Source organism: Petaurus breviceps, unplaced genomic scaffold (assembly GCF_028583685.1).
Source record: "Petaurus breviceps papuanus isolate PSGF00001 unplaced genomic scaffold, PetGlider_PUasm1.0 90804, whole genome shotgun sequence".
Taxonomy (NCBI): domain Eukaryota; kingdom Metazoa; phylum Chordata; class Mammalia; order Diprotodontia; family Petauridae; genus Petaurus; species Petaurus breviceps.
Window position 1 is genome coordinate 5,923,403 of NW_027187348.1, and position 26,502 is coordinate 5,949,904.

The 26,502-nt window shown below is 40.4% G+C and overlaps 2 protein-coding genes across 3 annotated transcripts in view; both read right to left on the reverse strand.

Moving 5' to 3' along the window:
- Nucleotides 1-17,815, reverse strand: part of ZNF202 (zinc finger protein 202) — a 35,601-nt gene extending 17,786 nt beyond the window's left edge. The window contains exon 1 of one of the 2 annotated variants that reach the window (XM_069070096.1): nucleotides 17,675-17,815. The gene's annotated coding sequence lies outside the window, so the exon portion shown is untranslated. The remainder of the gene's footprint in view (nucleotides 1-17,674) is intronic. The other variant, XM_069070097.1, reaches the window with a different exon arrangement.
- Nucleotides 17,816-18,451: 636 nt separating this feature from the next.
- On the reverse strand, nucleotides 18,452-19,054 carry OR6X1 (olfactory receptor family 6 subfamily X member 1). Its single transcript, XM_069070235.1, has one exon. The coding sequence runs from the start codon at nucleotides 19,052-19,054 to the stop codon at nucleotides 18,452-18,454; it is 603 nt and encodes a 200-aa protein (XP_068926336.1).
- Nucleotides 19,055-26,502: the final 7,448 nt, after the last annotated feature.

Sequence of the window (26,502 nt, forward strand, 5' to 3'; positions counted from 1 at the left end):
ATATTTGTAATCTCCATAGGCATTGTGAATATGGCATTGCTGATACAGGAGGGTAGTAATACTGTCAGCCTTGTGCCTTAGGAAAATTATTTTGGCAACTCTGTGGAGGATGGATTACAAAGAGGAGAGGGTAGGTAGGGAGACCCATTAAGAAGTTACCACAATAGTACAGGCAAAAACTGAAGCCCTAAATTAGGGTTGAGAAGGGTGCAAATTGGAGGGATGTGACACAGAATCAATAGAGCTCAGCAAATGATTAAGATATGGAGGCTAAGAGAGTAGGAAAATTTAAAGATAACTTCCAGGTTTTGAAACTGAGTGAACTGATGGTGGGGGCCATTAAGAGTTTGGAGATAATGAATTCACTTCTGGTTTTGACGTCCCAGGGTGATATCTAGGCAGAAATGTCTAGTAGGTAGCTGGAGATGTAAGACTCAGGTTCAGTGCATTGATGCTACATATTTTTTGAATCATAAAATAAATAAGAAAGTATTTATAAGCACTATTTGGGGATATGAAAACAAGAAATTAAATAATCCTTATGTCTCAAGGAGCTTAGATTTTAGGATTTGCCTAGAGATTACTGGAATTGCAGGAAGAAATTACATCACTAAAGGAAAAGAGAAATTTTAAGAAACAGAAAAGGATTAAGGAGGCACTGGTCAAAGGTTAAGATATGAGTTGTATCCTCAGTGAAGTAGGGAAAAAAGTCATCTGCTGCTTTATGGTAGGTAGGTGTGAGGTGGGAAATGAGATCAGAAGAAAATGCTTGGAACATTTGTTCTTAGAAATGAGTTAGATTTCATCTTCACAAACCCCCTTCTTGTCCTTAGTCTGGCTTCAATGGTGGGATATACTGGTATATACAGGATTGTCTAAAGCCTAAGTAACTGAACAAAGGGTTACTTCATCACTAAGAGATATAAAGTACCAAAAGTTATTGTGTGGGGGGAAAAAAAGTAGAAATGTACTAATCTAGGAAATGTGCTCAGGTTGGAGCACAGACCATTAATCACTCGGCTCTAGTAAATCTTCAACTTCCAGTAGTTTATTACAGATGCTAAATTTTCTTGTGAGAAATCCCAGTTCTTTTTGGAACTGGGGTCCTGAGAGGGTAAGCCATGACAATGTGTATGTAAAGTGAAGGCTAAGTGGTAGCTTGTTCATGGGTGGTCCAGAATATATGTCATACATACATACCTATTTGTTTAAAACACATATTCTACTGAAAATCTGTATTTACATGAACATTCTTTAAAAATTAAAGGGCACAAACAATCCTATTACTAGCTATTTAATTATGCATTCCATAACCCTGTGTGTTGAGGGGGGAGTGGAAGAGAAGGAAAGGTAAGAGATGACCCACGGGACCCTAACTGTTTACAGTCAATTCTGAGGATGACTCTTTACTCTCTGGGAAGAGTGGGAGCTCACCATCTGGTCAAAAATAATTTTCATTCTTGAGATCAATCGATACAAGTGGTTTTTACTAGGTACTAAATATAGGGGCAGCTAGGTGGCATAGAGGATAAAGTGCCAGCCCTGGAGTAGGAGGACCTGAGTTCCAATCTGGCCTCCGACAGTTACTAGCTGCGTGACCCTAGGCAAGTCACTTAACCCGGTTTACCTCACCTGTAAATGAATTAGTATCTTTGTTGAGAAAATCCCAAATGAGGTCATGAAGAGTTGGACATGACTGAAAAGACTGAACAACAAAATACAGGGAATGCTTTTCTAAGTAATTGAATTCGTGAGATTTCTTGTGCCTGGAAAGGGTCAGGGGCACATAAAACAGGGCACTGTCACATTCCTCTGGAAAATAATTCTTTCGAACTTTTAAATACTTGTGGTGTTCTTGAATTCAAGTTGGTAGTCCTGGGGAAATGTAATATGTCAGGAAAGAACAATTTATGAAGTTAGAGGGCAGCAAGAGCAGTACCTGGAAGGGGGTCAGTGAAGTAATAACCACATTTACACACACTGTCACATTTGGTCCTTGTAACATCACTATGAGGCAGGCAACACAAGTCTCATCGCCATTTTGTAAATGGAGCCTGAAGTACAGAAAAGTTGTGATTTACCCCACTAACAAGGAGCAGAACAAGGATTCAAACCCAGTCCTGTGACTAAAAACCGACTACTTCATCAGAGAAGATAGTTATTAGAAAATGGAAAAGATAAGTAAGCATTTGCCAAAAGTCTGCTTCATAGTTGTTGCCAATTAAACAACACTCAAATCTTTCCCCTGTCCTTTGAAGAAGTCATAAATGAAGTTTTCAAGGTCGGATGGGCACAGAGAGGTGAAAGGAAGAGGAGTGGCTAAGAGTAAGAACAGCTAGAAGCTAGAGGGCGAGCAGGGAGCCAAGAACACTGGAATAGGTGCAGAAAACTGTGCTCCTCTGGGACTTGTCCATAAAATGACTGGGGTGGGGAGAGGCACAGATGATTCTAATGTCCCTCTCAGCTTCAAACATTATTAAAAGCAATTTTGTTCAATATTCTGTGTTGTGGAGGGAGACAAGAAAGGAATGGGGAGGGCAGGCACTTTTCTGCCCTGAGCCCCCAGGTCAGTCCCTCTGACCCTTGCCTGAATTTGTAATGCAAGTTACATGGAGGTGCCAATATAAATTCCTTTGAGGGAGAGTAGGTGATTAACAAAATGACATAGTATTGGTAAAACGTGCTTGAAAGAGTGAATAGGGAGGTGGAGTCAAGATGGCAGCGTAGAAACAGGACTTCCGCGTGGCTCCAGCTCCCACCTCCTCCAATTCATGTGAAAGGTGACTACAAAAAAACTCTGGAGCTACAGAACCCATAAAATGACACAGATAAGCTAACCTCAAGCTGAGGACCCCGGCAGGCTGGCAGTAAGCAGCCAGTGCAGCACTCTGGGAGCCAAGCCCAGCCCTGTACAAGCTGGAAGGGTTAGCTTAAGGGAGGCCTGACCAGTGGCAGATCACCAGCAGCTGTGGCAGTTTTCAGAATTATCAACACACAGATGCTTAGGACAAAGTGAGAGGTCAGTGTAGTGTGTGGACTTTGGGATCTGGTAGTTTGGGAGTGTGGTCTGGCCTTTATCCCCTGGAGGGAGAAGCTGCTGAGGCACCCCAACCGTGGTGTGTGACCAGCTTGCCAGGGCTCAGAGAGGGCACCCAACTAATACCTTTGGCAGCTGAGAAAACCCCAGCAATTTGGGACAAAGCTCCCCTGTCTGGTGGCAGAGTCCTATTGTGGCAAAAAGCTCAAAAGTCAAGTAATTGAGTGGCAACATGAGGAGGCAAAGGAAGCAAAGCAAACAGAGCAATCCAGCTTTACACTCCTATTTTGTGGATAAAAAGAATTAAAGCATGGAACAGGAGGAAGACAGTGAAGTCAGAACTCCTGTACCAAAAGCTTCCAAGAAAAATATGAGCTGATTACAGGCCATAGAGGACCTTAAGAAGGATTTCGAAAACCAAATAAGAGAAGTGGAGGAAAAATTGGAAAGAGAAATGAGAATGATGCAAGAAAATTATGAAATGAGAGTCAACAACCTGAATGAAGAAAATAACACCTTAAAAAATAGACTAAATCGAATGGCAAAAGAGGCTCAAAAAGCCAATGAGGAGAAGAATGCCTTAAAAAGCCAAATTTGCCAGATGGAAAAAGAATCTCAAAAGCTCATTGAAGAGAATCATTCCTTCAGAACTAGACTGGAGAAAATAGAAGCTAGTGACTTTATGAGAAATTAAGATACTATTAAACAGATCCAAACAAATGAAAAAATAGAAGGCAATGTGAAATATCTCACTGGGAAAACCACTGACCTGGAAAAGATACAGGAGAGATAATTTAAAAATTATTGGACTACCAGAAAGCCATGATCAAAAAAAGAACCCAGAAATCATCCTTCAAGAAATCTCAAGGAAAATTACCCTGATGTTTTAGAACCAGAGGGCAAAACAGAAGTTGAAAGAATCCACTCCTGAAAAAGATCCCAAAAAGAAAACTTCTAGGAATATTATAGCCGGGTTCTAGAATTCCCAGTTCAAGGAGAAAATATTACAAGCAGCCAGGAAGAAACAATTTAAATATTGTGGAAACACAATAAGGATAACACAGGATCTGGCAGCTTCTACACTGAGGGATCAAAGGGCTTGGAATATGATATTCCGGAAGTCAAAGGGGCTGGGATTAAAACCCAGAATCATCTACCCAGCAAAACTGAGTGTCATATTTCAGGGGAAAATATGGGCATTCAGTGGAATAGAGGACTTTCAAGCATTCTTGATAAAAAAACCAGAGTTGAATAGAAAATTTGACATTCAGATACAAGAAGGAAGAGAAGCATGAGAAGGTAAACAGGGAAAAGAATCATAAGGAACTTATCAAAGCTGAACTATTTACATTCCTACATGGAAAAATGATAATTGTAACTTAGGAAACTTTTTTCAGTATGACAATAGTTGAAGGGAATAGAAATGTGTGTGTATATATATGTATACATAAATATATGTCTATATAGGAGGGTATATGCATATGAATATATGTGAGTGTGTGTATATATGTGTACAGGTATACATAGATAGAGGGCACAGGACCAATTTAATAGGAAGCAAAGAGACTTAAAAGGTGAAATTAAGAGGTGAGAGAGGAATATAATGAGAGGAGATGGGGACAGACAGAATTTAATAAACTATCTCACACAGAAGAGGCAAGGGAAAATGGTTACAATGGAGGGGAAGAACAGGAAGACAAGGGAATGGGTCAACCTTATTTTCACTGAATTTGGCTTAGGGAGGCAATGACATACACATTAAATAGGGTATCTCTCCCTACAGGAGAGTAGGGAGGAAGGAGATGAGAGGGGAGATGATGGAAGGGAGGGCAGGCTGGGGGGGAGGGAAGTTGGAAGCACCCACTTTTGAAAAGGGACAGGATTAATGTAGAGAATAGAACAAGTGGGAGGTGGGATATGAGGAAGGGAAATATAGTCAGTCTTTTACAATATACCCACTATGGAAATATTTTGCATAGCTACACATGTACAACCAATATTGAACTGCTTATCTTCCCAATAAGGGTGGGTGACAAGGGAGGAAGGGAATAAATCTGGAATTCAAAGTTTTAAAATTAAATGTTTAAAATGTGTATATATATATATGTATATACTATTATTAATATTATTTTACATGTAACTGGGAAATAAGATATACAGGCACTGGGGCATAGAGATCCACTGTACCCTACTAGAAAGTTGGAGGGGGTATGGGAGAGGATATGGGGAGAGAGCAGATTGGAGGAGGGGATATCCAGTGGGACCGATATTTTGGGGTGATGGGTAGGGGAAAAACAGGGAGAAAATTTGTAACTCATAATCTTGCAGAAATGAATGATGTAAACTAGAAGTTAATAAAGCATTTGATTAAAAAAAAAAGAGTGCCTAGCAGATAGTAGGAACTATAAAAATGCTTATTCATTTTCCTTCTCCCTAAATGTAAGAATTCTCTACACTGAGATAAGAGCTGGTTTCCAGAATTTATATCATAGTATCTTTATCAATATTACCTATTGAATGTAAAAAGATATATATCCATGGACATTTCCTCAAAAACCTTTTTTTTTTTTTTTGAGGGGGGTATGTGTGTGTCAAAGGAGACAGGCCATGGATGAGATGATTGCACATGTAAAGGTCTCTTCAGCCCTTGCCCTTCAGTATCATCACGAAAACCCATAAATACCTCAATCACTTTGTGCTACAGGAGAAAACTCCTGTGCAGAGAGCTTACTGCGTAAGAGTAAATAAAACAGTCAAGCACAGAATAGGACCTCGCAATTGGTTCTCTAGCCAAAGTCCAGGAGTCTCCAAACTTGTATTGGCTTTGGCTACCACAACTGGTACCACCCCCACTGCTTTCTGTCATGCCAAATGGATCAGGGGACACAAGTATCTTCTTCTTACAACACCAGGGAGTGGCCTCAGATACAAAATCTTCAGGAATCTGTCTCCTAAGCCAAAAGGTAACAGTAAACTTAAGGGAACTGATTCATTTATATCAAGCAATACTGACTAGTGGTTAGAGAGCTGGCTTTGGTCAAGGATGCCTAGTTCAAGCCTCACCTCTGACACATTATAATGGTAATGGAAATTTGAGTACCTTCCTTACTTTGAAAACAAACTCTCCCTCCTAATAGGCTGAATGTAGTTACATGGAGCCAGTTGTGGGAGGAGTTTGATGAAGGGTGGAACAGAGCCCACAGGAAACTGTGAGTCAGAGCTACACTAGAAGACTGGGGGAGAGGATGCTCAGGCAAGCAGTCAGGCGCATGAGTAAATATTGATCTTGTACTGGTTTGTGGGAAGGCTAAAGGATGACATGACTCTCTGCTACATTGTGGTGCATTAACTTCTATGTTGCTATGCTGAATTTGGTTTTCTGGTGTTGGGGTGTGGTTTTCTGGTGTCAGAATAAATGCTTTGCTTCTGTCCTCTATATGCAGAGTTTGTTGTATTTTACGATTGAGCACCGTGAGGGAATATTTATAGTCATGATTGGTATACTTATCGTGACCGTGGATGCTGTAAATATTGTATTGGCACTACACACATACTCCCTACAAGTCCCTGGGCAACACATTTTATTCCTCAGTACCCTCAGGCAATTTGAAGCCAAAGCCTAGGAGACCGTGCAAGTCTGTATTGGTAGTGATAAGTTTCCTAACTGGGAGTCTTCTACACCAATAAAATCACACACATACTAACTATGTATGTGTGTATATATATATGCATATACACACACATATATAAATTTATGGAATTAAATATTTACATAAAATAATAAATACATGTATACATATGTATCTATTTATAAATAATATACATGGTCTTTAGTAGATTACACACCATAACCTGCAAAACTAAACTTGACCTGTAAGAGATAGAGTGCACAGAGAATCACAGGTCTTGAGCTTTTTCTCTGGACACTAACTCACTATGTAAACCTTGGGCAAATCACATCTTCTCTTTAAACCTCATCTGTCAAGTGAATGAGTTGAAGTAGATGACCTAAGGTCATCTCCATCTCTAACATTTTATGGTTCAAAGTATTTTTTTATCCAATACAAATTTTGTTTTACTTTTTCATTTGTTCTTTATTGGCTTCAACACGATGGCATTTGAGGTGAGGAGAAATTAAGAACAGAACCTGAACTAGCAGGAAAAGGTTTGCAATGACAAAAACAAAATAAAACCCAAAAGGCAAAGTATGAAGAAGTTTAAGAAGGAAGCATTAAAAAAAAAAAAAACAACCCAAGAGTAAGAGCTGATTGTGTGGCCAAGTCCATGAGGCTGAGGGGATTGTGAACAGTTGGCTATAAAATTCTTGTGCACTGACATTGCTGGGGTTGTGACTGGGATAGAAAATCCTGAGGGAAGAGAAAATAATTAGATAAAATGGAAATATAAATATTTGGACTAGAAATGAAATTCTTATTTTTTAAAACTCAAAGATGGTACTGGCTCTTTTTGGATAGTACAATACTACTTCCAATAAGTCTTAGAATCTCAAGGCTGAAAGGACTTTTCCTTACTTTGTTAGAGGTCACCTCAACAGGAATGCCCTCTTTTTATCAGTGAGAAGCAGTCATGCTTGATGACCTCCAGACTACCCCCTCAGACAGCATCTTCTACTTTTGCAGAGTTCCAAGAAACTGCTAAGATGACAATAGGACTGGAAACAGGGCTGCAGTTGGCATCTGAGAACATGGGTTCAAATTCTGGCTCTGGCAGGGAAGTAACTGTGGCCAAGTCACTCTTATGTGTATGATTCCTCTTCTGTAAAATGGAGCTGAAACACATCATTCAATCAACAAGCATCAAGCACTTACTATGTAACAGGCACTGTGCTGGGGATAAATACATGGAGTGAGGAAGTTTCTGCTCTTAATGAGCTTACATTCTGCTTAGGGAATGCAATATGCGCACAGATACAAATAGTATATAAACTAAATAAATTCTCAGTGATGGGGAAAGGAGTGGGAGTCAGGAATGACCTGATGAAAAATACAGAACTTAAACTGAACCTTAAAGTATTGAAGGTGCTTAAGGTATAGAATATGAAAAGAGACAGTATTATGAGCATGGGGGGCAACTTGGACAGAGGCACTGAGGAAGGAGATGGCATACTGTGCACAGGGGATACAAAATGCATGGAGGGGGTAGCAATGTGTAATCAGCCTGGAAACCAGCTGGAGCTAGGCTGTGAAGGAAGGCCTTTAAATGCCAAACACAGGAAGTCTGCATGGACTGTTTTTCATTTTATCTTTGTACCCCAGCACAGAGGGGAATATAAAGACATAACCTGCACAGAAGTACTTCCTAAGTAATCTAGGTAAGAAGTAGGCTTCTTGGTGACTTGGACTGTTCTTCATTTTGTCCTTTATCCCAGAAGCCAGCCTTTGCTACAGAAGCCACTACAGCTTCCTAGAGGTGATACTGTCAGACTTATGCTGTAGAAATAACAATCTGAATGCTGTGTGGAATGGAGATAGGAAACTGGATCAGGAGGTGTAGCAGCAAGTACCCCAAGCATCATCAGAGTTTGATGCCAACATAGGTTCTTAGATCTGCTTTGTTAAAGGAAAGCAACTCAAAATGGATTAACAAGCTTACTTTAATCAGTCAAACATATATCCTTTACCTCATTCAGGGGAAAAAGGTCAACACCCTGAACTTCAAAGTATACAGGCAGAATTATCAAGACAGAAACAGATCAATTAGACAGCTTTCCAAACTGTCCAACCATTACATCCATACCAAATCAACATCTGGGTTTTTCAAAGTCGGGGGGCTCTGGACAACGGCTTCCCAGAATCCAGATCAAATCACAGAACACTTCTCCAAGCGAGCCCCAAAAACAAAGCTACACATCAGGGCTTATATAGCCTTCTCCTGGCTCAGAGAATGTAACAACCTTATTGACTCACTGGCCAATCAAGAACTATCTACTGAAAAACAAGCCTCCCACCCCAAGCTCCAGGTGCACTTCCAGTGAAGACATTTAAATTTACATTCCCATTACAGGAGGCTACTGCAACAGTCCAGAGGGGAGAAAATGAAGGCCTAAACTAAAGTGGTTGTGATGTGACTAGAAAGAAGGGGAAAAAAGAATAAGGCAGAAATGCCAAACTTAGCATCTCAAAATACCTATGGTACTAAAAGGGTAAAAAAAAATTTTTTTGTTTAGCTTGTCAGTTAAATCTTATAAAACATTTTATAGAGGATATGATGACATTCTTCTTATTGAAGAGAAAGAAACAGGTTCCAGGTAGGAAAAATAAAAATGGGCATTTCTACACAGTAAGAGGCTTATGTGTCCATTCTAACATAAACAGAAGTAGTAAAAAAAAAAAACAAACACCCAATAATCAGTGAATACAAGAGTTTAGTTTCTCTGAAACTGGCAACTGATTGGATGGGGGTGGTGGTGGAGAAGATGTAGAAAAAAGAGTCAAGAGTTAAGGACAACTCCCAGTTCATGTACTTGGATGACTAGAAGAAATTGGTTAGTTAGGAAGAAGAGAGAGGGTTAGGAAAAAAAAGATGAGTTCTGTTTTGGACATGATGAATTTAAGATAACACCCTATATGACTAGAGCTCAGGAGAAATTAGAAGGTTGTATATGTAGATCTGGAAGCCATCTGCATAGAGATGAAGAGTTGAATCTATGGGAATTAAGCTCACTAAGAGTTTAGGGCCCAGAGCCAAGCTCTAGGGTACATCACCACATAGGAGGTGGGACATGGGATAATGAACCTGCAAAAGAGACCAGGAAGGAAGTTTTTCTTCTCACAACACCTCCTCTACAGCTTAGCCTCTTTGCCAACCACGTAACTATTCACACTAGAGGAACTTTCACCATCAGGCTCTACTCTCCTGATTAGTGACTGCCTCTCCCAGAACACTAGCTCAAAAAAGCCCTAGTTATGATTCAATTTCCTCACTCTTCTCCATCTACTACCTCTACAAGGTCTCAAACATAGCCCTTTCCAGTGTGGGGGCTATGATTAAACTAACTCTATCACTGTTTCTGGGTAAGGCTTATAAATCCATTATGCTATTACTCTACTCATCATCCCTATGACTTCTGGGTCAGGAAGTGCCCCTTCTTGGCCACCACTGTCCCTATATGTATGTATTGCTTATCCAAAGGCAATGGCTAACTGGTTTTGTACTTGTAGTTTTGGAGTTCATCAAAGTGCTTGGACAAATTAAGTGCTTAATAAATGTTTTTTTATTCACTTATTCATAGGAAGAGAACTACGACTAAAGTCACAAAAATTGCAGAAAGTATCCAGAATAACAGGGTTGGTCAACAATGTCAAACACTGTAGAACTCAAGAAGGATGAAGACTTGAGGAAAAAGCCACTGGACTTAGCAATAAACAGATATTTGGCAACTTGAGAGAGAACAGTTCCAGCTGAGTGGTGGAGATGTAAACCAGACTGCAAAGGGTTGTAAAAGTAGAGGCAACACGATCAAACAGCTTTTTCTAAGATCATAGATCATCACCGATTTAGAACTGGAAGGGACCAGCCAAGAAGTTCACCCTTATTTTTCAGATGAGAAAACTAAACTCCAGAAAGGTTAAATGATCTGCTCAAGAATACACAAATAATAAGTCACAGAGCTCAGATTCAATCTTAGATTTTCAGAAACCAACTCTTCAGCATGAGGAGTTGATGTTGAAAAGAGGAAAGATATGTAAGATAAAAACAGCTTGAACGAATGGTAGGACCAAGTTAAAGTAAAGGATGGGGTGGGGGGAATGTAGGTATGCTTGGAGGTAACAGGGAAAGAGAAACTGGATAAGGGAAGACTGAAACCTGTTGGGAGTAGGGGGGAGAACAGTTGGCAAGATTGATCAAAAGAACAAGGTCTTGGAAGAAACCAGAGGGTTGGGATCAGTGTGACAAACAGAATTGATGTTGGCAAGGAGAAAGGTTATTTCATCATCTGCGACTGTGGCAAAGGAGAAGTAGGAGATGATGGTGAGGTGATAGCCAAACAATCCTTCCAGCTCTGTATTATATGATCTTTAATGTTAGTAAGTTTTTCCTTATCACAAACTGAAATTTTCCTCTTTGCAACTTCTAACTATTGCTCTTAGTTCTGGTCCATGTGACTAAGCAAAACAATTCTAATACCTCTTCCATGTACAGTCCTTCCAATATGCAAAGGCAATTCTCCTGTCCTCTCCAAATCTCCCCAATCTAAACAGCCTTAGTTTCTCTGAATCATTTTTATATCAAATGGTTTTGAGTTCCCTAACTACTCTGGTCCTCTTCCTCTGGGTATCTCACAGATTAACTCTGGTTCCATGATAATAATAAAAGACTTCCCAAGGATCATTCAGATTAACTCCCTTGATTCACAGGCTAAAGGTATAATATGATGAGTTGTCAATTCCAGCCTCTGTAGGAATGAAGAAGGCAAATGCAGGGAGTCCAAGTAAACTTCATGGTGGAGCATTAGCTCTTGAAGGAGAGAGACAATGAATACATACATGAGTGGAAAGAAGATATCCAGTTTTGAGATAAGCTGACATAAAAAGAACAGGAAGAACAGCGTAGTATTTCACAGAGGCCATATTTATCAGAGAAAAGTAATGGAAGCACTTCTAAGTTCAGTTTTGTTGGCAAGAACACTTTACAAATCACAACCCCTCAATAACTTAATTGTTGCTTACTGAGAAATGCTGTGGCAGAAAAACTCACTAATCTGTAGCCAACCTATAGATGGACTTCTCCAAATGTAGTTAGTATAATTCCCAGGCGGGATGTTCAGTCTGAAGTCACGTCCATACATGATAATTTTCTGATGTAGCAGTGTCTGCCATGGCCTACAAGTAACTCAGGTTAAATCCAAGGCCTTCAAGGTCAACTGAAGCCAAGAAAAGGGCTGATGATAGCTTGTGGTGGGAGAGATGCGGATACTTGCCGTGAGCACCTAATCAGTTACCAAGTAGCCCTGTTAGATAGTTTGGACCACTAAGAAGCACTGGGATGAAATCTTGGCTCTGCTATTTATTAAGAGAAGGTAAGAAATCTGGGTTCAAATCCTGCTTAAGACACTCTGGAACCTTTAGCAAGTCACAAATTCTGAACCAAGTTGTCATCTGTAAAACATAGCAACTACCTCTCACGTATGGTTGTTGTGAGAATCAAAAGGACATAAGGTGCTTTGCAAATCTCAAAGCACTATATAAACATAAATTATTATTATTATTACCTCTTTATGTTATCAGATAAGTTATTCAGCCTTTCTGGGGTTCAGTTTCCTCATCTGTAAAATGAGAAGAGTTGGACTAATGATCTCTAAGGTCTCTTCCTGGTCTAAATCCTGTATCAGTGGTAAATATAGGGGCATGGATTATCAAAAGTAATGAATTCATAAAATAATAAAGTAATAAATAAATTCAGTAATTCAGTAATAAATTCATAAAATCGGAGGTAGGAATGGATATAGGTCATCTAGTCTAACTCCAAACTTGTACATAAAGATGTTCAATACTCCAACAAAGTTATTCAACTCCTGATTTAACTCTTACAATTAAAAGAGAACTCTAGCTTAGGGGGCAGCCTTTCCCATTTTCGTTAGCTCTAATTATTATCAATTTCTATACACTGCGCCACATTTACTTCCTAAACTTCTACTCATTGATCTCAGTTAAAGATTAAAATTATTTTAATCCAATGCCATTTTTTCTAATTCTGTTTGGCTATTGTTTTTCCTTTATTAAAATAAATATGACACTTGCGGTTGAATAAGAGACTAACTTTTTTTTAAAGGAAGTAATGAGTTAGGATAGGCAGAAAATTACATAGAATAGGGAAATCAAAAGTGCAACACAGCAGGAAAACAATGGATTGGGAGCAGATAAAATAGGTATCTATTTTACCATATGGGAGAAGCCAGAATAAGATTTTGCCCTCTTTTACAAATTCTTTTCTTCTTCAGGTTAAATAATCTTAGTAATTTAAATGGATCTTCAAATGACATGATTTCCAGTACCGTCACCATCATGGTTGCCCTCCACTCGGTTGACATATCAATTTGTCAAAGGCACTTGTAAAACACGGTCCCTAGAATGGAATGCAACATTCCTGAAAAGGACCAAAAATGGCTGAACACAATAGGATCGTCACTTTATTTTGGACACACTGCTTTTTTTTATTTTGCTTTTGGGGGGGGAGGGCAATTGGGACAAGTGACTTGCCCAAGGTCACAAGGCTAGTTTTTGTGTCAAGTGTCTGGGACCAGATTTGAACTAAGGTCCTCCTGACTTCAGGGCCGATGCTCTATTCACTGTGCCACCTAGCCGCCCCAACACACTGCTTTTAATGTAACCCAAGATTTCATTCATTGAGCATGTAGTCAATACTATCTCCAGTTTTTAGAAATAATAACTGCTATCTAGACAAGTTTCTTTTGAATACTTTTGCTGATTATTTTTTTTTTTAAGTCAAGTGCAGGATCTGACATATGTCCCTATCCAACCTATTCTATTAAGGTTTAAAAATCTAGTGTCTATTAAGATGTATGTGGTTTTGGTTGTCATGAAATTTACCTTGTCACTTCTGGAATGGGTACTATCTTACTGACTTGTATTTATTTTGCCTTTATAATTCATAGAGTCACTCACCTCAATGTATTTTGGACTCAATGTTTTCTCAACTCTGTCCTAGGATTCTTCTCAGGGGCAAAGCTAACATGGAAAGGATGAAATCTACTGAATTTGTAGAGTGACTTTATAGTCCCTATTCCACAATACACTGAAGTCCGAAAGAGAAACAACATTATGTCATTCCTGTCATGGACACTAGGCTGCATGCATGGACATGCATGGTGCTTTGCACCTGTCCTGCAACCTAATGTGTATTATTGCTATTTTTATCCTTTCCTATCTTCCCTACAAGATCAGTGCTTCTAGAGAGTAAGAAAAGTAGCTTATTCATCATACCACATCCCTCAAAGTCTAGTATAAGGGCTCAGAATTCAATTCAACAAACATATAACACCTACAACATGCAATATGCTAGGTCCTAGGGGATATAAAGATAAAAAACCAAATGACCCTGCTCTCAAGGCGCTTACATACTGCTGAAGGCTGGGATAGATACACAAGTACCTACAAAGATTACACAAAATAATTTTAAACACTGAATTTTAACAACTGGGTTTGCTGGGAGAAAACAGGAAAGCACTTACCCGAACTACACTGTGAAGTGAAGAGAGTGCATTTTAGTAGACCACCTGCACAAGGAAGAGATGCATTGAAGGGAAAATACAAAATAAGACCAGAAATGAAGATAGGAGATATACTTAAGAGAGACTTAATACAAAAAAGTAAAATCTGTATTCCATTTTAGAGGAAACAGAACCACTGTTGAGTTCTAAGCTGAGGAATAAGGTGATGTGTTTCAGAAACAGATATTCTGCAGCTATGTAGAGGATGTATTGGAGGGGAGGTGAGAGGTAAAAAGACCAATTAGGAAGGTACTGCAACAGTCCCCGTGCGGTCATAAAGGCCTAAACCAAAGTAGAAACTTTCTGGATGGAGCAAAGCAATGGAAGAGTTGCTAGGGAGCAGGCACTTCAAGCTTGAACTGGATGGCCCAGCAGCTGAAGAGATAGTACCAAAGACTAATGGAAAAGGTAGCAGCTCTTTTACCTACCTCTCTTACAGGCTGCCCTAGCATATCATAGAATGCTAGAGGTTTTGATGTAGTAGTCCAGTAATATACTAGGGTCAGTAGTAATTAAAGTCTACTGGATACTGTTACCTCCAATTTGTCCCCAATTTTCATAAGACAAGGTCACTCAGGATCTGCTGTCTATAGCCCTCAGCGGCATCATAAGGTAATAAAAATAAAACCTAACATTTAGACAGTGTTTACTGGGTGCCTGGTATTGATTGTATTTAGTGCTTTAGAATTATCATCTCATTTCATCTTCCTGATGACCCTGGGAAGTAGGTGCTATTATTATCCCCATTTTCCAGATGAGGAAACTGATGTAAATGGAAATTAAGTGCCTTGCCTAGGGTCACACAGCTAAGTATCTAAAGTCACATTTGAACTCAGGTCTTCCTGACTCCTGGTGTGACACTGTGCTACCCAGCAAAAACAATTCCTAAAGAGGAGCTATACAGGTCCCATGGTTTCCTGTGCTTCAGCCTATGGAGTAGGGGAGTCAGCTGGCACCAGCCACATCCTATGATACTACTTGACTAGAAGGTCATTTCCTCTTTAAGGACTGGGTTGTTAGGGGAGCTTTGACAAAGACATTTTCTGTATTGAAGACCCTCCTACTCCTAAATACTAAATAGAAGGATAAGGGCTTAAGATCACCAGGGCCACATGCTTTGATAAAAAATAAAAATAAATATACAAGTGTTACAGGCAAAAAGAATAACTATGAAACTCCATGATGGGATGTGCTTTATGGTTAAATGAGTCCTTCTGGGCAAATATTTTGCTAAAAGCAACCAGAAGGATGAGGTGATTTCAGTTCAGAGGCTGCTATCTCCAAGTTTCACAGGTCCAAAGCAGAAGGGGAGGTGAAACTAGTTTTGAGAGTGGGATTTTTAAAGAAATCATGTGGGTTCAGAGAAAGAGCGAACCTGGGGTGAGGTGGGTAGGGGGAATCAAAGATGTAATCAAGAAATGCTCAGTTTGTGGGACGTGAATAATATGTTAAACACTCAGAACCTAAGGAAGAAGTCAGGAAGTTTCTGTGGATAAAGCAGCATGGACTTTTAGAGCTTGAGACTGAAGAACATGGCTCTCTAAGGTAGCTCAAAATCTATGCTCCTGTCCATATAAGGCCTTAAATGTCAGTTAGTCCTTCATTTTATAAACAAGGAAACAGGTTTAAAGAGGCTAAGTGATTTGTCTTAGAACATGAAGCAAGTTAATGGCAGAGTAGAGCATAACACTGAGGTCTCCTGATGGCCAATCCAGTTCTCTTTCCACAATACTATGGCTGAACTGGTGGCTTTGATAGGTCTACCTAGAAAATAATCCTACTTCTCCAAGAACCTACAAGTACTGAGATTGAAATAGAGTTTAATCTATGGCAGGGGGTGAAAGGTGAACTAATGAGAAAAAAAGAAAGAAAGAATACCAGAGGCTGGGGTTATAAAAGGTTTACTAACCAGAAGGGGAGTGGCAACAGAGAGAACCAGACACTGTTAAATGTTTTAAATCCCAGCCAAGTTAAATGAATAATCTGTCACTGGAAAGCTGTCACTTACTCTATCTGAATATAGTTTGTATCCCAAGATTCCCTCATTATAGTAAATATAGTCACATCCTAGAATGTCACAACTATCCTGTGAAGAAGGCAAGGGTTGGTAAGAGAAAGATGGAAAAGCAATGCATTCCAAAAGATGGAAAATTCACAGCCCCACTCTACCCCCTACACAAATACACACTTAAGATTCCAAGAAATTTAAGATTCCAGAAAATTACCCAAGATCAGCAGCTGCAGGCCCTGGGAGTGACTGTCACACTCTCTACCAGGTGCTCTGTGGTTTAACTCAGGGGCCATTCCCAAACTGGGAATGAGGAGAGTTGGGGGAAGGAAGAAACTCCAAGGGTCTTTCGTACTGGGCTGAGTGTCAAGATTGACCAGAGGCACCCAGGCAGGTGGTCAAAACAAAACAAAAAAACTCTGAGTTCTGAGTAGAAGCTCAGCTTCAGAGGGGGTGGGTGAGACACTACTCCCCCAGGCTTCACAGTTATTTGGACAAGATTGACATATACTGTGAGTAAAAGAGAGTGGAGAGCTAGGGCACATAACCAAGCCAATGCCCAGTCAGATAGCGTGCAACTGCAAAAGGTGATCAGAAGGCCCAAGCCTGTGGAGCTGACACTGGGCTTTCTTCCCACGGACAAAACTGAGAAAGAAACTCGAACCACTTTCCACCCCCCCCCCCAACTTTCCAGGTCCTTAGCACAGGGTAGAGTGGGGGAGAAAGAGCTGCTGGGCCGGCAGGGGGTAAGGTGCAGAAAGGTGGTCTGGGGGGTGGGGTAGGGGCAAGGCAGGAGTGGGCATTGTGGGGTGAGGGCAGGATCGGCAAAGCGGGGAACGCTCGACGGGGGTTGGGGTAAAGCAAAGACAAGACCGGGAGCTGGGGGGCGGCAGGTTCGGCTATGGGGAGCGCTGCAGTAAGGGAGAACAGGAAGAGCCACCTCCACTTCCAGCCCGTGGGAAGGAGAGCCGGGAGGGGGACGGGCGGTCGCTTCAGAGTCAATCCCCACCACCCAAAATCGGGGGGCCAGGAGACAGCGATCTCACAGGGGAAGGCCCTGGCCGTGGGGTGAGGGGATTTAGGAGGGGCGGGGGCTGCAGCGGCTGAACAGGGCAGCCACAGACCGGGGTCACGACGTCACGCCTGCCTCCCCCGCCCCAACAGGGATACAGACCTCCTTTCCCCCCCCTCCATTCGTCCCCCCCCTCCCCCTCGCCGAGCTCTCGGACGGCGTTGGGGGAGGGAGGCGAGGCAGGGGCGGGTCTCTGCTCCTCTGCCCCTCCCCCTCCTTTCTGCCCAGTCTAGCTCGGGCCAGCCCGTCTCGCTTCGGTCCGGCCAGGACCCCCAACTCCCACCCCACCCCCGTGCCTGCACTCACGACTCGGCAGCTCCGACGGCTCCTCCCCAGGCTCTCTCCCACCCACCCACCCCAGAGCCAGGCGGCGGTGCCGGATCTGGGCAGTGCAGAGCCAAACGGGGCCCGAACACGTGGGGCCGCAGCTCCCGGAACCGGAATACATGGATGAATCCGCCCCAAACCTTGCCTGGAGCCTGTCTAGGCTCTGGGAGGCTAAGCCGCGTCTCTCTGGTGCTCTCCCTTGAGATGAGGCCCAGAGGTTGGCGAACCGGAAGTACAACCTGCGTACAAGCCAAACCTGGTCTAGCCACGCCCCAAATCTGGCCCCGCCCCTCGAAAGCCTGTTAATCCCTGCAGACCCTTCTGCTCCGTCCACCAGTCCTTCTTTCCCTTTCTGCTTACCTGTTTTGTTGCCCTGGTCCTCTCTGCTTATCCCTCTTGCTCCTGTCTCTCTGTCTCTGTGTGCCCCGTCGTCTCTCCCCGACTGTCTCTGATACGCTAGCTCTGTCTCTTTCGGTGGTGTGCCTCTCTATCTCGTCCTCTCTGTCTCCCTTATCTGTCTCTGAGCCCGTCTGTAGCCCCTGACTCCTGGTCTGTCTTTGTTCTGTCTCCCTGTCTCTGCCTTCTTATTGACTGTCTCTGTTTCTTGTCTCTGTGTCTCTTCTCTCTTTTTGTGTATCTGTCTTTAACCTCTCAGTGACACTGTCGGTCTCTTTCCCTGCCTCCGTCCCTGTGCTAGGACTGTCTCACTGTGCCTGCTTCTGTCCCTCTATCTGTGTGTGCCCCTCTGGCTCTGGATCAGCCCCTCACTCTCAGAAACTCAAGGAGGCTGGTATCTGCACAGGCCATTTTCAGGATGGGACCAACATCACAGTAGAAGTGGTTGATGGTATTGTTGCCACAGAAAGGTAACTGAAAAATCAGAACTGTCTGACAGAAAACAATGGTGAATCCTATCATCCAAGAACTGAGGGCGAGCTGTAGGCAGAGGGAGCTGGTCATGAGAGTAGAGTAATGGAGGGGCTTGCAAATGGCCAGGTAACGATCAAAGGACATGACTGTAAGGATGAAAAACTCTGTTGTGCCCAAAAAGAAATGGAAAAAGGACTGTAACAGGCAGCAGGGAACACAGATGATTGTCTTTTCCACCACAAAAGTTTCCAGCAGCTTGGGGATGACAGTGGTGGTATACCAAATCTCCAAGAAGGAGAGATTGCTAAGGAAGAAGTACATAGGAGTTTGTAGTCTTGACTCTGCCCAGACAATAGCAATGATAAGTCCATTTCCAAAAATGGTTAAAATGTAGATGAGGAAGATCACTATGAAGAGGGGAACCTGCAGTCCGTGTATGTCTGGAAAGCCTAGAAGAATAAACTCTGTGACCAATGTGCCATTTCTCATATCCTTTGCTGTCCCTAGAAAATAGTGTTCCATTACATTCATATACTACAAGTTCAGCCATTCCCCATTTGATGGGTATCCCCTCAATTTCCAATTCTTTGCCACCACAAAAAGAGCTGCTATAAATTTTCTTGTACATGTGGGCCCTTTTTCAAAAAACTTGTAACATTGAATACAACAACTTATCATGTGGCCCTTGACTGGTTGAGCTACTCACTAAATACAAGTTTGGTGAATGTAATAGTAGTTATCATAGCAATAAAATATGGTCATAAAAATTAACACTTCACCCTCCATATTTTTAAGAACTTTACTAATTTGTAATTACAATTTATTTATACATTTATCTTTTGTTAAACTGATGTGGTTTAGTTAGCCAAGAAGTTGTAAATAATAATAGAATTTTAAAATTTACACTTTTATTAGTGATGAACTTGCCTTGGCAAATGGAATTGATATTTTTAATGAAAGTCTATTTCCAAATAAAGTCTTCAATAAAAACTCAAAAGAGTTCAAAACCAAATTCAACTTCAGAGATACCCAGTACAAGTCAGCAATGAATCAAAAAAGTTTAGGAAAGAGAAAACTGAAATAAAATTTTAAATCCCAAGCAATTTTTAAGGAAAGCTTATGATTGCTACCTTGCCAGCAGTCATCAATATGGAAAAGTTTATAGCAATACCTCCCAGTCCAATTCATTTTGTGGGGAGGTAAACTCTAAATTTCCTAACATTAGCTGATCTATGCTATGCCCCCAGATTCAGCAAAGCAGTTCTTAGTGTTTGGAGTTAGTGGGTAGGTGGAAGTGATGGTTTTGTTGGAAAAATTGGGAGCCACAAAGAAAGAAGGGTAAAGGGTGGAAAGAAGGTAATAAACACTACACAGCATAGGGAAAAGAGAAGTCTGGTTTTAAAGTTCAAAAGTTTTAAGAAGTAACAACTTTTGGGTGCAAAAATTTTTATAGAAAGGAAAAATTTGTCCTGGACTATTACCAAACACTAATCTATGCATAACATCATGTCAAAAATTAAATGTGAAAGGGAAGGAGTTGGTGGAATATTCCCTGTGAGTATCCACAAGGGTACTACTGTTCAACAACCATGCTGGGAAGTAGATTTCTTCCAAAGACTTTTTTTTTTTAATGACACAGAACATTCCTTTTACACAATAAAACTTCCCTTCTATTCATATGCCAGCAGATAAGCACATCTGCTACAGACCTTACTTCCTATTTCTCTTAAAATTGCTAGGGAAAAGAAAAAGGAAGATAGTGACCTTTCTCCTTGAGAGTTACTTATTATGTATTCATCTCTTTTGTGAGGAAGACTTCTCTGTAAAATGCTAAGGCATTAATTATACAGTTTTCAATGTGTGTAGTAAATCTTGGCATGGACAGCAGCACAAAATTACTTGTCATGCATTGTTTGGTTCTTTTTCTATGTAATGGAACATGAATTCCTCCAGTGCTCAGGGAGGAAACCTTATTCTCTTTCCTTATTATCTTCTGGAGCCTGTATTCCTCTCCAGGAGACAACTGTTCCCAGTTTACATGGCCATCAGCTCTAACATTTTCCTATGAAGCTATAAATGTTTTAGTTTGTGCTTAAGAACCAAAATACTCTGTGGTGAGCCTGGGCCCTGCACATCTGACAGATGTGGTAATATCTACTCCCTCAAAGGAATGAGGAGGCAGTCTTTCCACCTGCATATATACCTTCAGAGACAAATATTCTTACATATATGGGTCTGGTTTCAGACCCATAACTTGGGACACCCAAACAGCATTTGTAGAAATGGAGATGGATAAACAATGGACCAAACTTTGCACTTTTCACATTCGTTAATGTAGTCTTTATAATCTATACTCTCTCTGCAATTAGTCACCATGTATGGTTTATTGTTCTTGCATGACTATTTTTGCATAAAATCTCATTATTGTACATATTCAAAATGCTGCTGAAGATTCACTCTGCAGTGTTTTCCATACCAAAGACTCAAATAGCCTGTTTCTTGGACTGTCGCTTTCATGTTGGTTTCTATTTTCAGTTTTCCCTTATCATAAAGGAATTTCTCATTCTTGGTTTGCTGCATGCAGATCTGTTGCTATCTTTCCCTAACAGTAGAGACACCATTTCGTGGTACGTTCCTGGAATTGCTGAAGTTTGCCCTGCTTTTTTTCATTATCATAAAATTACTTAATTCAGCTTTCAATATTTTAGGATTATTATACTTATAGTACTTTCAAAATTAAGACCATGCTAACAAAGGGATGCCAGTTTTTCCATGAACTTTTCAGTCTCAGTTCATAAAATCAGGCAAGAAATAAAAAGCTTAGTCTGGTTCTTTATTTTCTATGTCTGGACCTATAATATCATAATATTCAACAAGTTAATAAAATCAGGCAAGAAATAAAAAGCTTAGTTTGTTTCTTTATTTTCTGTGTCTGGTCCTGTAATATTCATAATGCACTTTAAACTTTCAGGTTTACAAAAATCTTTCTGCATAACCCAGTGAAACAGTATAAATATTATTATCCTCATTTTACCAGTGAGGAAGCTAAATCAGGACTTATTAAGGGTTTCACTACTGATAAATGGCAGGGCTAGGACTTGAACTCAGATTTTCTGAACCTGACCAGTTATTTTAATTGCTCTGTGTCTATTCTAAAGATAGTTTCTTTGCAAAAGTATATTACAGAAACCTTCTGTATTTTCATTTTTTTTTTTTACTTTTTTTTTGGGCTAGATACAGTGTTAGAAATCATGAGATATATTTATAGTGGAAGTTGCCTTCCCTGGTACCTTACACAAAGTAGGTATTTAATAAATGCTTATTGGATTGAATCTAATGGACTGGACTGAGTAGATTGAAGAAACCAAGTTAAAGCCACACTTCAAATGAGGAACACAGAATAAACTCAAACCCCATTGTGGTAGGCTACAGAGATGATAAACTTCAGAAAGGATGCAACCACCCACACAGCAGCTCCTCAGGAGCTTTTACTTAAGTAAAATGTGACTGACTTGTTATTTAAAGACAAAGAATCAACATTGTTAGTTTGAAATCCATGGAAAATATGGGAAATATGTGTTGAGACTTCTTCAAATAAAAGAGGTGCAAGTCTATGCTCTTCTGCATAAAAATTAAACTTAATTTAAATTGACAATCAACATTCTGACCAAAGCCTTACTTAAGAAATGTAATTTTACTGTCTTTCTCACAGAGTAGCACACATACTCACCGTACTCCAGATTCCCAAGAAAATGTTCTCAGTTTTCTGAAGTGTTGGGCCACGTCCTTGTTCACAAATAGACTAAAAAAAAGGATGATAAATGGTCACAGACTAGTTAAAGCAAACAGAAATCTTTTCTGTACCTCCTTTTATCAACAGAAAAATAAGTCGGTTCTAGAGCTAGTAGCAAGTACCTGTGTAAAATTACTGTGGCAAATGCTTTCAGGAGAGTGGATACGTTCTTCGTGGCTTTAGGAGAATTCTATTGAGAGAGTAAAAAATTCAATTTCATTTTTGGTCAAGATTTACCCTCTCAAAATAATGACTTCTCTGGTTAGGCTTTTTCATATTGTCCCCTCAGAGATTCTAGTCTCTATGGATTTTTTTCCGGAGACTCCCAGTTGGGAAAGGCCTCAGTAGAAGTTTAATCATCATTCTTGCTAAAGATTTTCTGTCTGGTAAGTTCTAAATGATACAAATGATTCCTTTGCTTGTAAGATGGAGACAGAGGGGGAAGGGTTCCCAACTTTTATGCTTATTGCATCTTGTACCTTGCAGCTCCTCTTAGAAGAGGATTGAATGAATGAATGGATGAGTGAAAAAAGCATTTATTAAATGCTTCCTATATGCCAAGCACGGGCTGTGCAAGTAGAAAAGTGAAATAGTCTTTGCTTTCCAGGAACTCAAACTCTATATGGAGGAAATAACATAAAAGAAAGTTCATCTAGGGAGAATGATGGGCATGGCAAAGTCTAAGTGGGCAGAAGTGGTATAGATATCAAGGCTCAGAGCCATGGGGTGCTTGGGATCTATGCTTGTAAAATCAATTTGTAATACCAATTTGTAACATCAGTCTGTAAAACCAGTTTGTAAAATCACACTTCATATCTCCCCCACCCCCCACCCCCCACCCCCCAGCTTCAGAGCATTAACTCTGACCAGCAACAACTCATGAATTGTTTATCTCAGCTTGGAACAGTGACAAGATACACCTGTGAATCTTTCACTAAAGTATCTATAAACATTCCAGCTTAGGCAACTATTATCTCCCCCTTATATAGTGTCCTGCTGCCCCCATGAATCCTTCCCTATCTCTGGGTTAACTCCTTAACCTACTATCCACACACTATCTCCACTCCCTTTGGTTCCCAGACATCAATCTTGTCAAACATGACACTGATGGGTGGCAGACTGGGCACTTCTCAGTCAGCCCTTGACCGCTAGGTGACTTAGTGATGTTTCAAGCCTAAAACCACACCTCCAGGTAGCCCCCCCTTGGGCTTTTCCCCAGTGAATCATGGGCAGTATGCCTGCCAGTTACATTAAAAATTCATGTTCCTTTAAACACTGGCCCCACCTTAACTCCTCCCTAATCCAACCCTCTTCTCGCCTGGTCAGCATAATTGACATCTAATGAATAGCCTTAACTCTTTAAAAGCTATGCCTGTGTCTTCTTTAAACTTGCAGGTCCCCTAAGGACCCTTGCCTGAAGTAAAGCGTACAATAAACTTTTACAACTCTGACTCCAAGTTGGCTTGGATTGAATTCTTTCAAGACCGAATCCAAGGTTTTCTGGTATTAAGATAAAGATCAGAGTTCCTGCTGAACCTATTGTGAGCCATCCCTCATCAAAAGATCCTTAGGTTGGCATCAGGGCAAGTGAAATCAAAGTGGGTAAAATAGAGGAAATAGATAGTTGAAGGGAACAGGGTTCAACAAAATGGCAAAGAATAGGTTTTGTGTGAGTAGAGATTTGGAAGGATAGCAGATTCTGGTCAGAGAATAGAATTACAGAATTCTGGATCTTGGAAAGATAGGAGACACATGGGATAAATCATCTTGACTCATTCAAGAATGGAATATGGAGACATGGAGCAGGGCAAGTAAAAGGCAGTTCCCACAGGTCCTGAAGAGGCATCAGTTCCCATGAGTTCAATTATCATTGCTATACACATGACTCCTAGATCTATATACATCTAGCCTTAGACTCTTTTCTAAGTTCTATTCTAGTTACAATCAGTGTCTGACTGTTGGATATCAATCAGTTAATCCACCAGCAAACATCTATTGAGCAATTACTATGTGCCAGGCACTGTGGTAAGTACTGGGGATTCAAATACAAAAATGATACAGTCCTTACCTTCAGCAAGCTTATATTCTACAAGGAAGGATACAACATGTTAATAGATAAGTACATACAAGGGGGTGGGGGGATAGCTAAGTGGCATAGTAGTGTCTACTCTGAATTCAGAAGATCCTGAGTTCAAATCTGGCCTCAGATACTAACTGTATGACCCTGGGCAAGTCATTTAACCCTATTTCCCCCAGTTCCTCATCTGTAAGATAAGGTAGAGAAGAAAATGGCAAGCTACTCCAGTGTCTTTGGCAAGAAAACCCCAAATCAGATCACGGAGAGTCAGTCACAACTGAAATGATTCAACCACCATCACCACCACTGCCACCACCACCAGGATAAATACACAGTGATGGGGACAGTGGGGGAAGGGAGATGACACTAACGACTAGTTTATCTACAATTGTTAAGCAGACATTTCAAACACAACTTGTCCAAAATGAACCTGTTATCTTCCCTTCTAACTCAATCTGTCCTCAAAACTTTCTTGATTCAGTTGAGAATACCCACAATCTTAATTTCTTTTGTAATTAATAAATTTCTTTTTTATTGTAAATTTAATAAACATGAACATCTCAATATCACAAAACCAAAAAAGAACATTTTATATGAAATTTTGAACTTCTCTTATAGAGTTTTTCTTTTTACCCTCCATTACATACAACTTTTTTATATAATTCAAATTTTACAAATTTGTTCTGCTATTACCCTGCTTGTTTGTGCTTACATTCTTTTGGAAGTCTAGTCCCTTATTAGTAAATTCTATTGGACATTTACAACTAAATGATCTGTATGTATCTCAAACTCAACATTCCCCAGAACTCATTATCCCCTTGACCCCATCTTATATCTCTTATTAATGTCTCTATTCCTGTTGAGGGTACTATAGGTTTTCCAGTTACCTAGGTTTACAGTCATGGAGGCATCCTTAACATTTCACTATCCTTCACCCCTCTATATCTAATCGATTACCAAATATTTATTTCTACTTCAATATTGTCTCTCATACTTTGCTACCAATCAATCAATATTTATTTAACAGTTATGTGCGAGGCACTGTGCTAAGTTCTGGGGATACAAAAAGATGTAAAAAAAAAATATCAAAACCAGTTTCTGCTCACAAGTTGCTTAAAATCTAATGGGAGAGACAACATGCAAATCTATACAAAATAAACTATATGCAGGATAAATAGGAAATAATCAACAGAAGGAAGTGTATAATTAATAACACTAGAATTAAGAAGGGTTGGAGAAGGTTTCCTGTAGAAGGTAGGATTTTAGCTGAAACTTAAAGAAAGACAGGGAGGTCAGTAATTGGAATGGAGGAGAGAGAAAGCATTCCAGGCACAGAGGACAGCCAGAGAAAATGATGAGAGCCGAGAGATGGAGTATCTTGTTCCTAGAACAGCTAGGAGATGAATGTCACTGGAATTAAGAATGCATGTTGGGGAGCAAAGCGTAAGAAGACTGGAAAGGTTAGGAGAGGGCTAGGTTATGAAGGGTTTTGCATGCCAGAGACAGCATTTTGTATTTACTCCTGGAGGCAATAGAAGGTCACTGCAGTTTATTGAGTATGGGGTGATGGTGGTGGTGGAGTGGTTACATGACCAGACCTGTGCTTTAGGAAAATCACTTTGTGGCTAAATGGAGTAAGGGAGAGAGACTTAAGGTAAGCAGGCTATTGCAATAATTTAGTCATGAGGTGATGAAGACCTAAAATAAATTTGAGAGGTGTTGCATAGATAAAATTGACAATCCTTGGCAACAGCTTGGACATGTAGGTGAGACAGTGAAGAATTAATTTTGACGCTGAGGTTGTGAGCCTGGGAGGATGAGATTGCCTTTACTATAATAGGAAAGGTGGGAGGGGAGGAGAGTTTAGGGAAGAAGATAATAAGTTCCATTTTGGGTATATAGAGTTTAAGATGTCTACTGTACATCCAGGTTGAGATGTCTGAAAGGCATTTGGAGATGTGAGATTGGAGGTCAGCAGAGAGAGAGGGGCAGAAAAGTAGATCTGACAATTATCAGCATAGAGATAATAATTCCATGGGAGCTGATGAGATCACCAAGGGAAGTAGT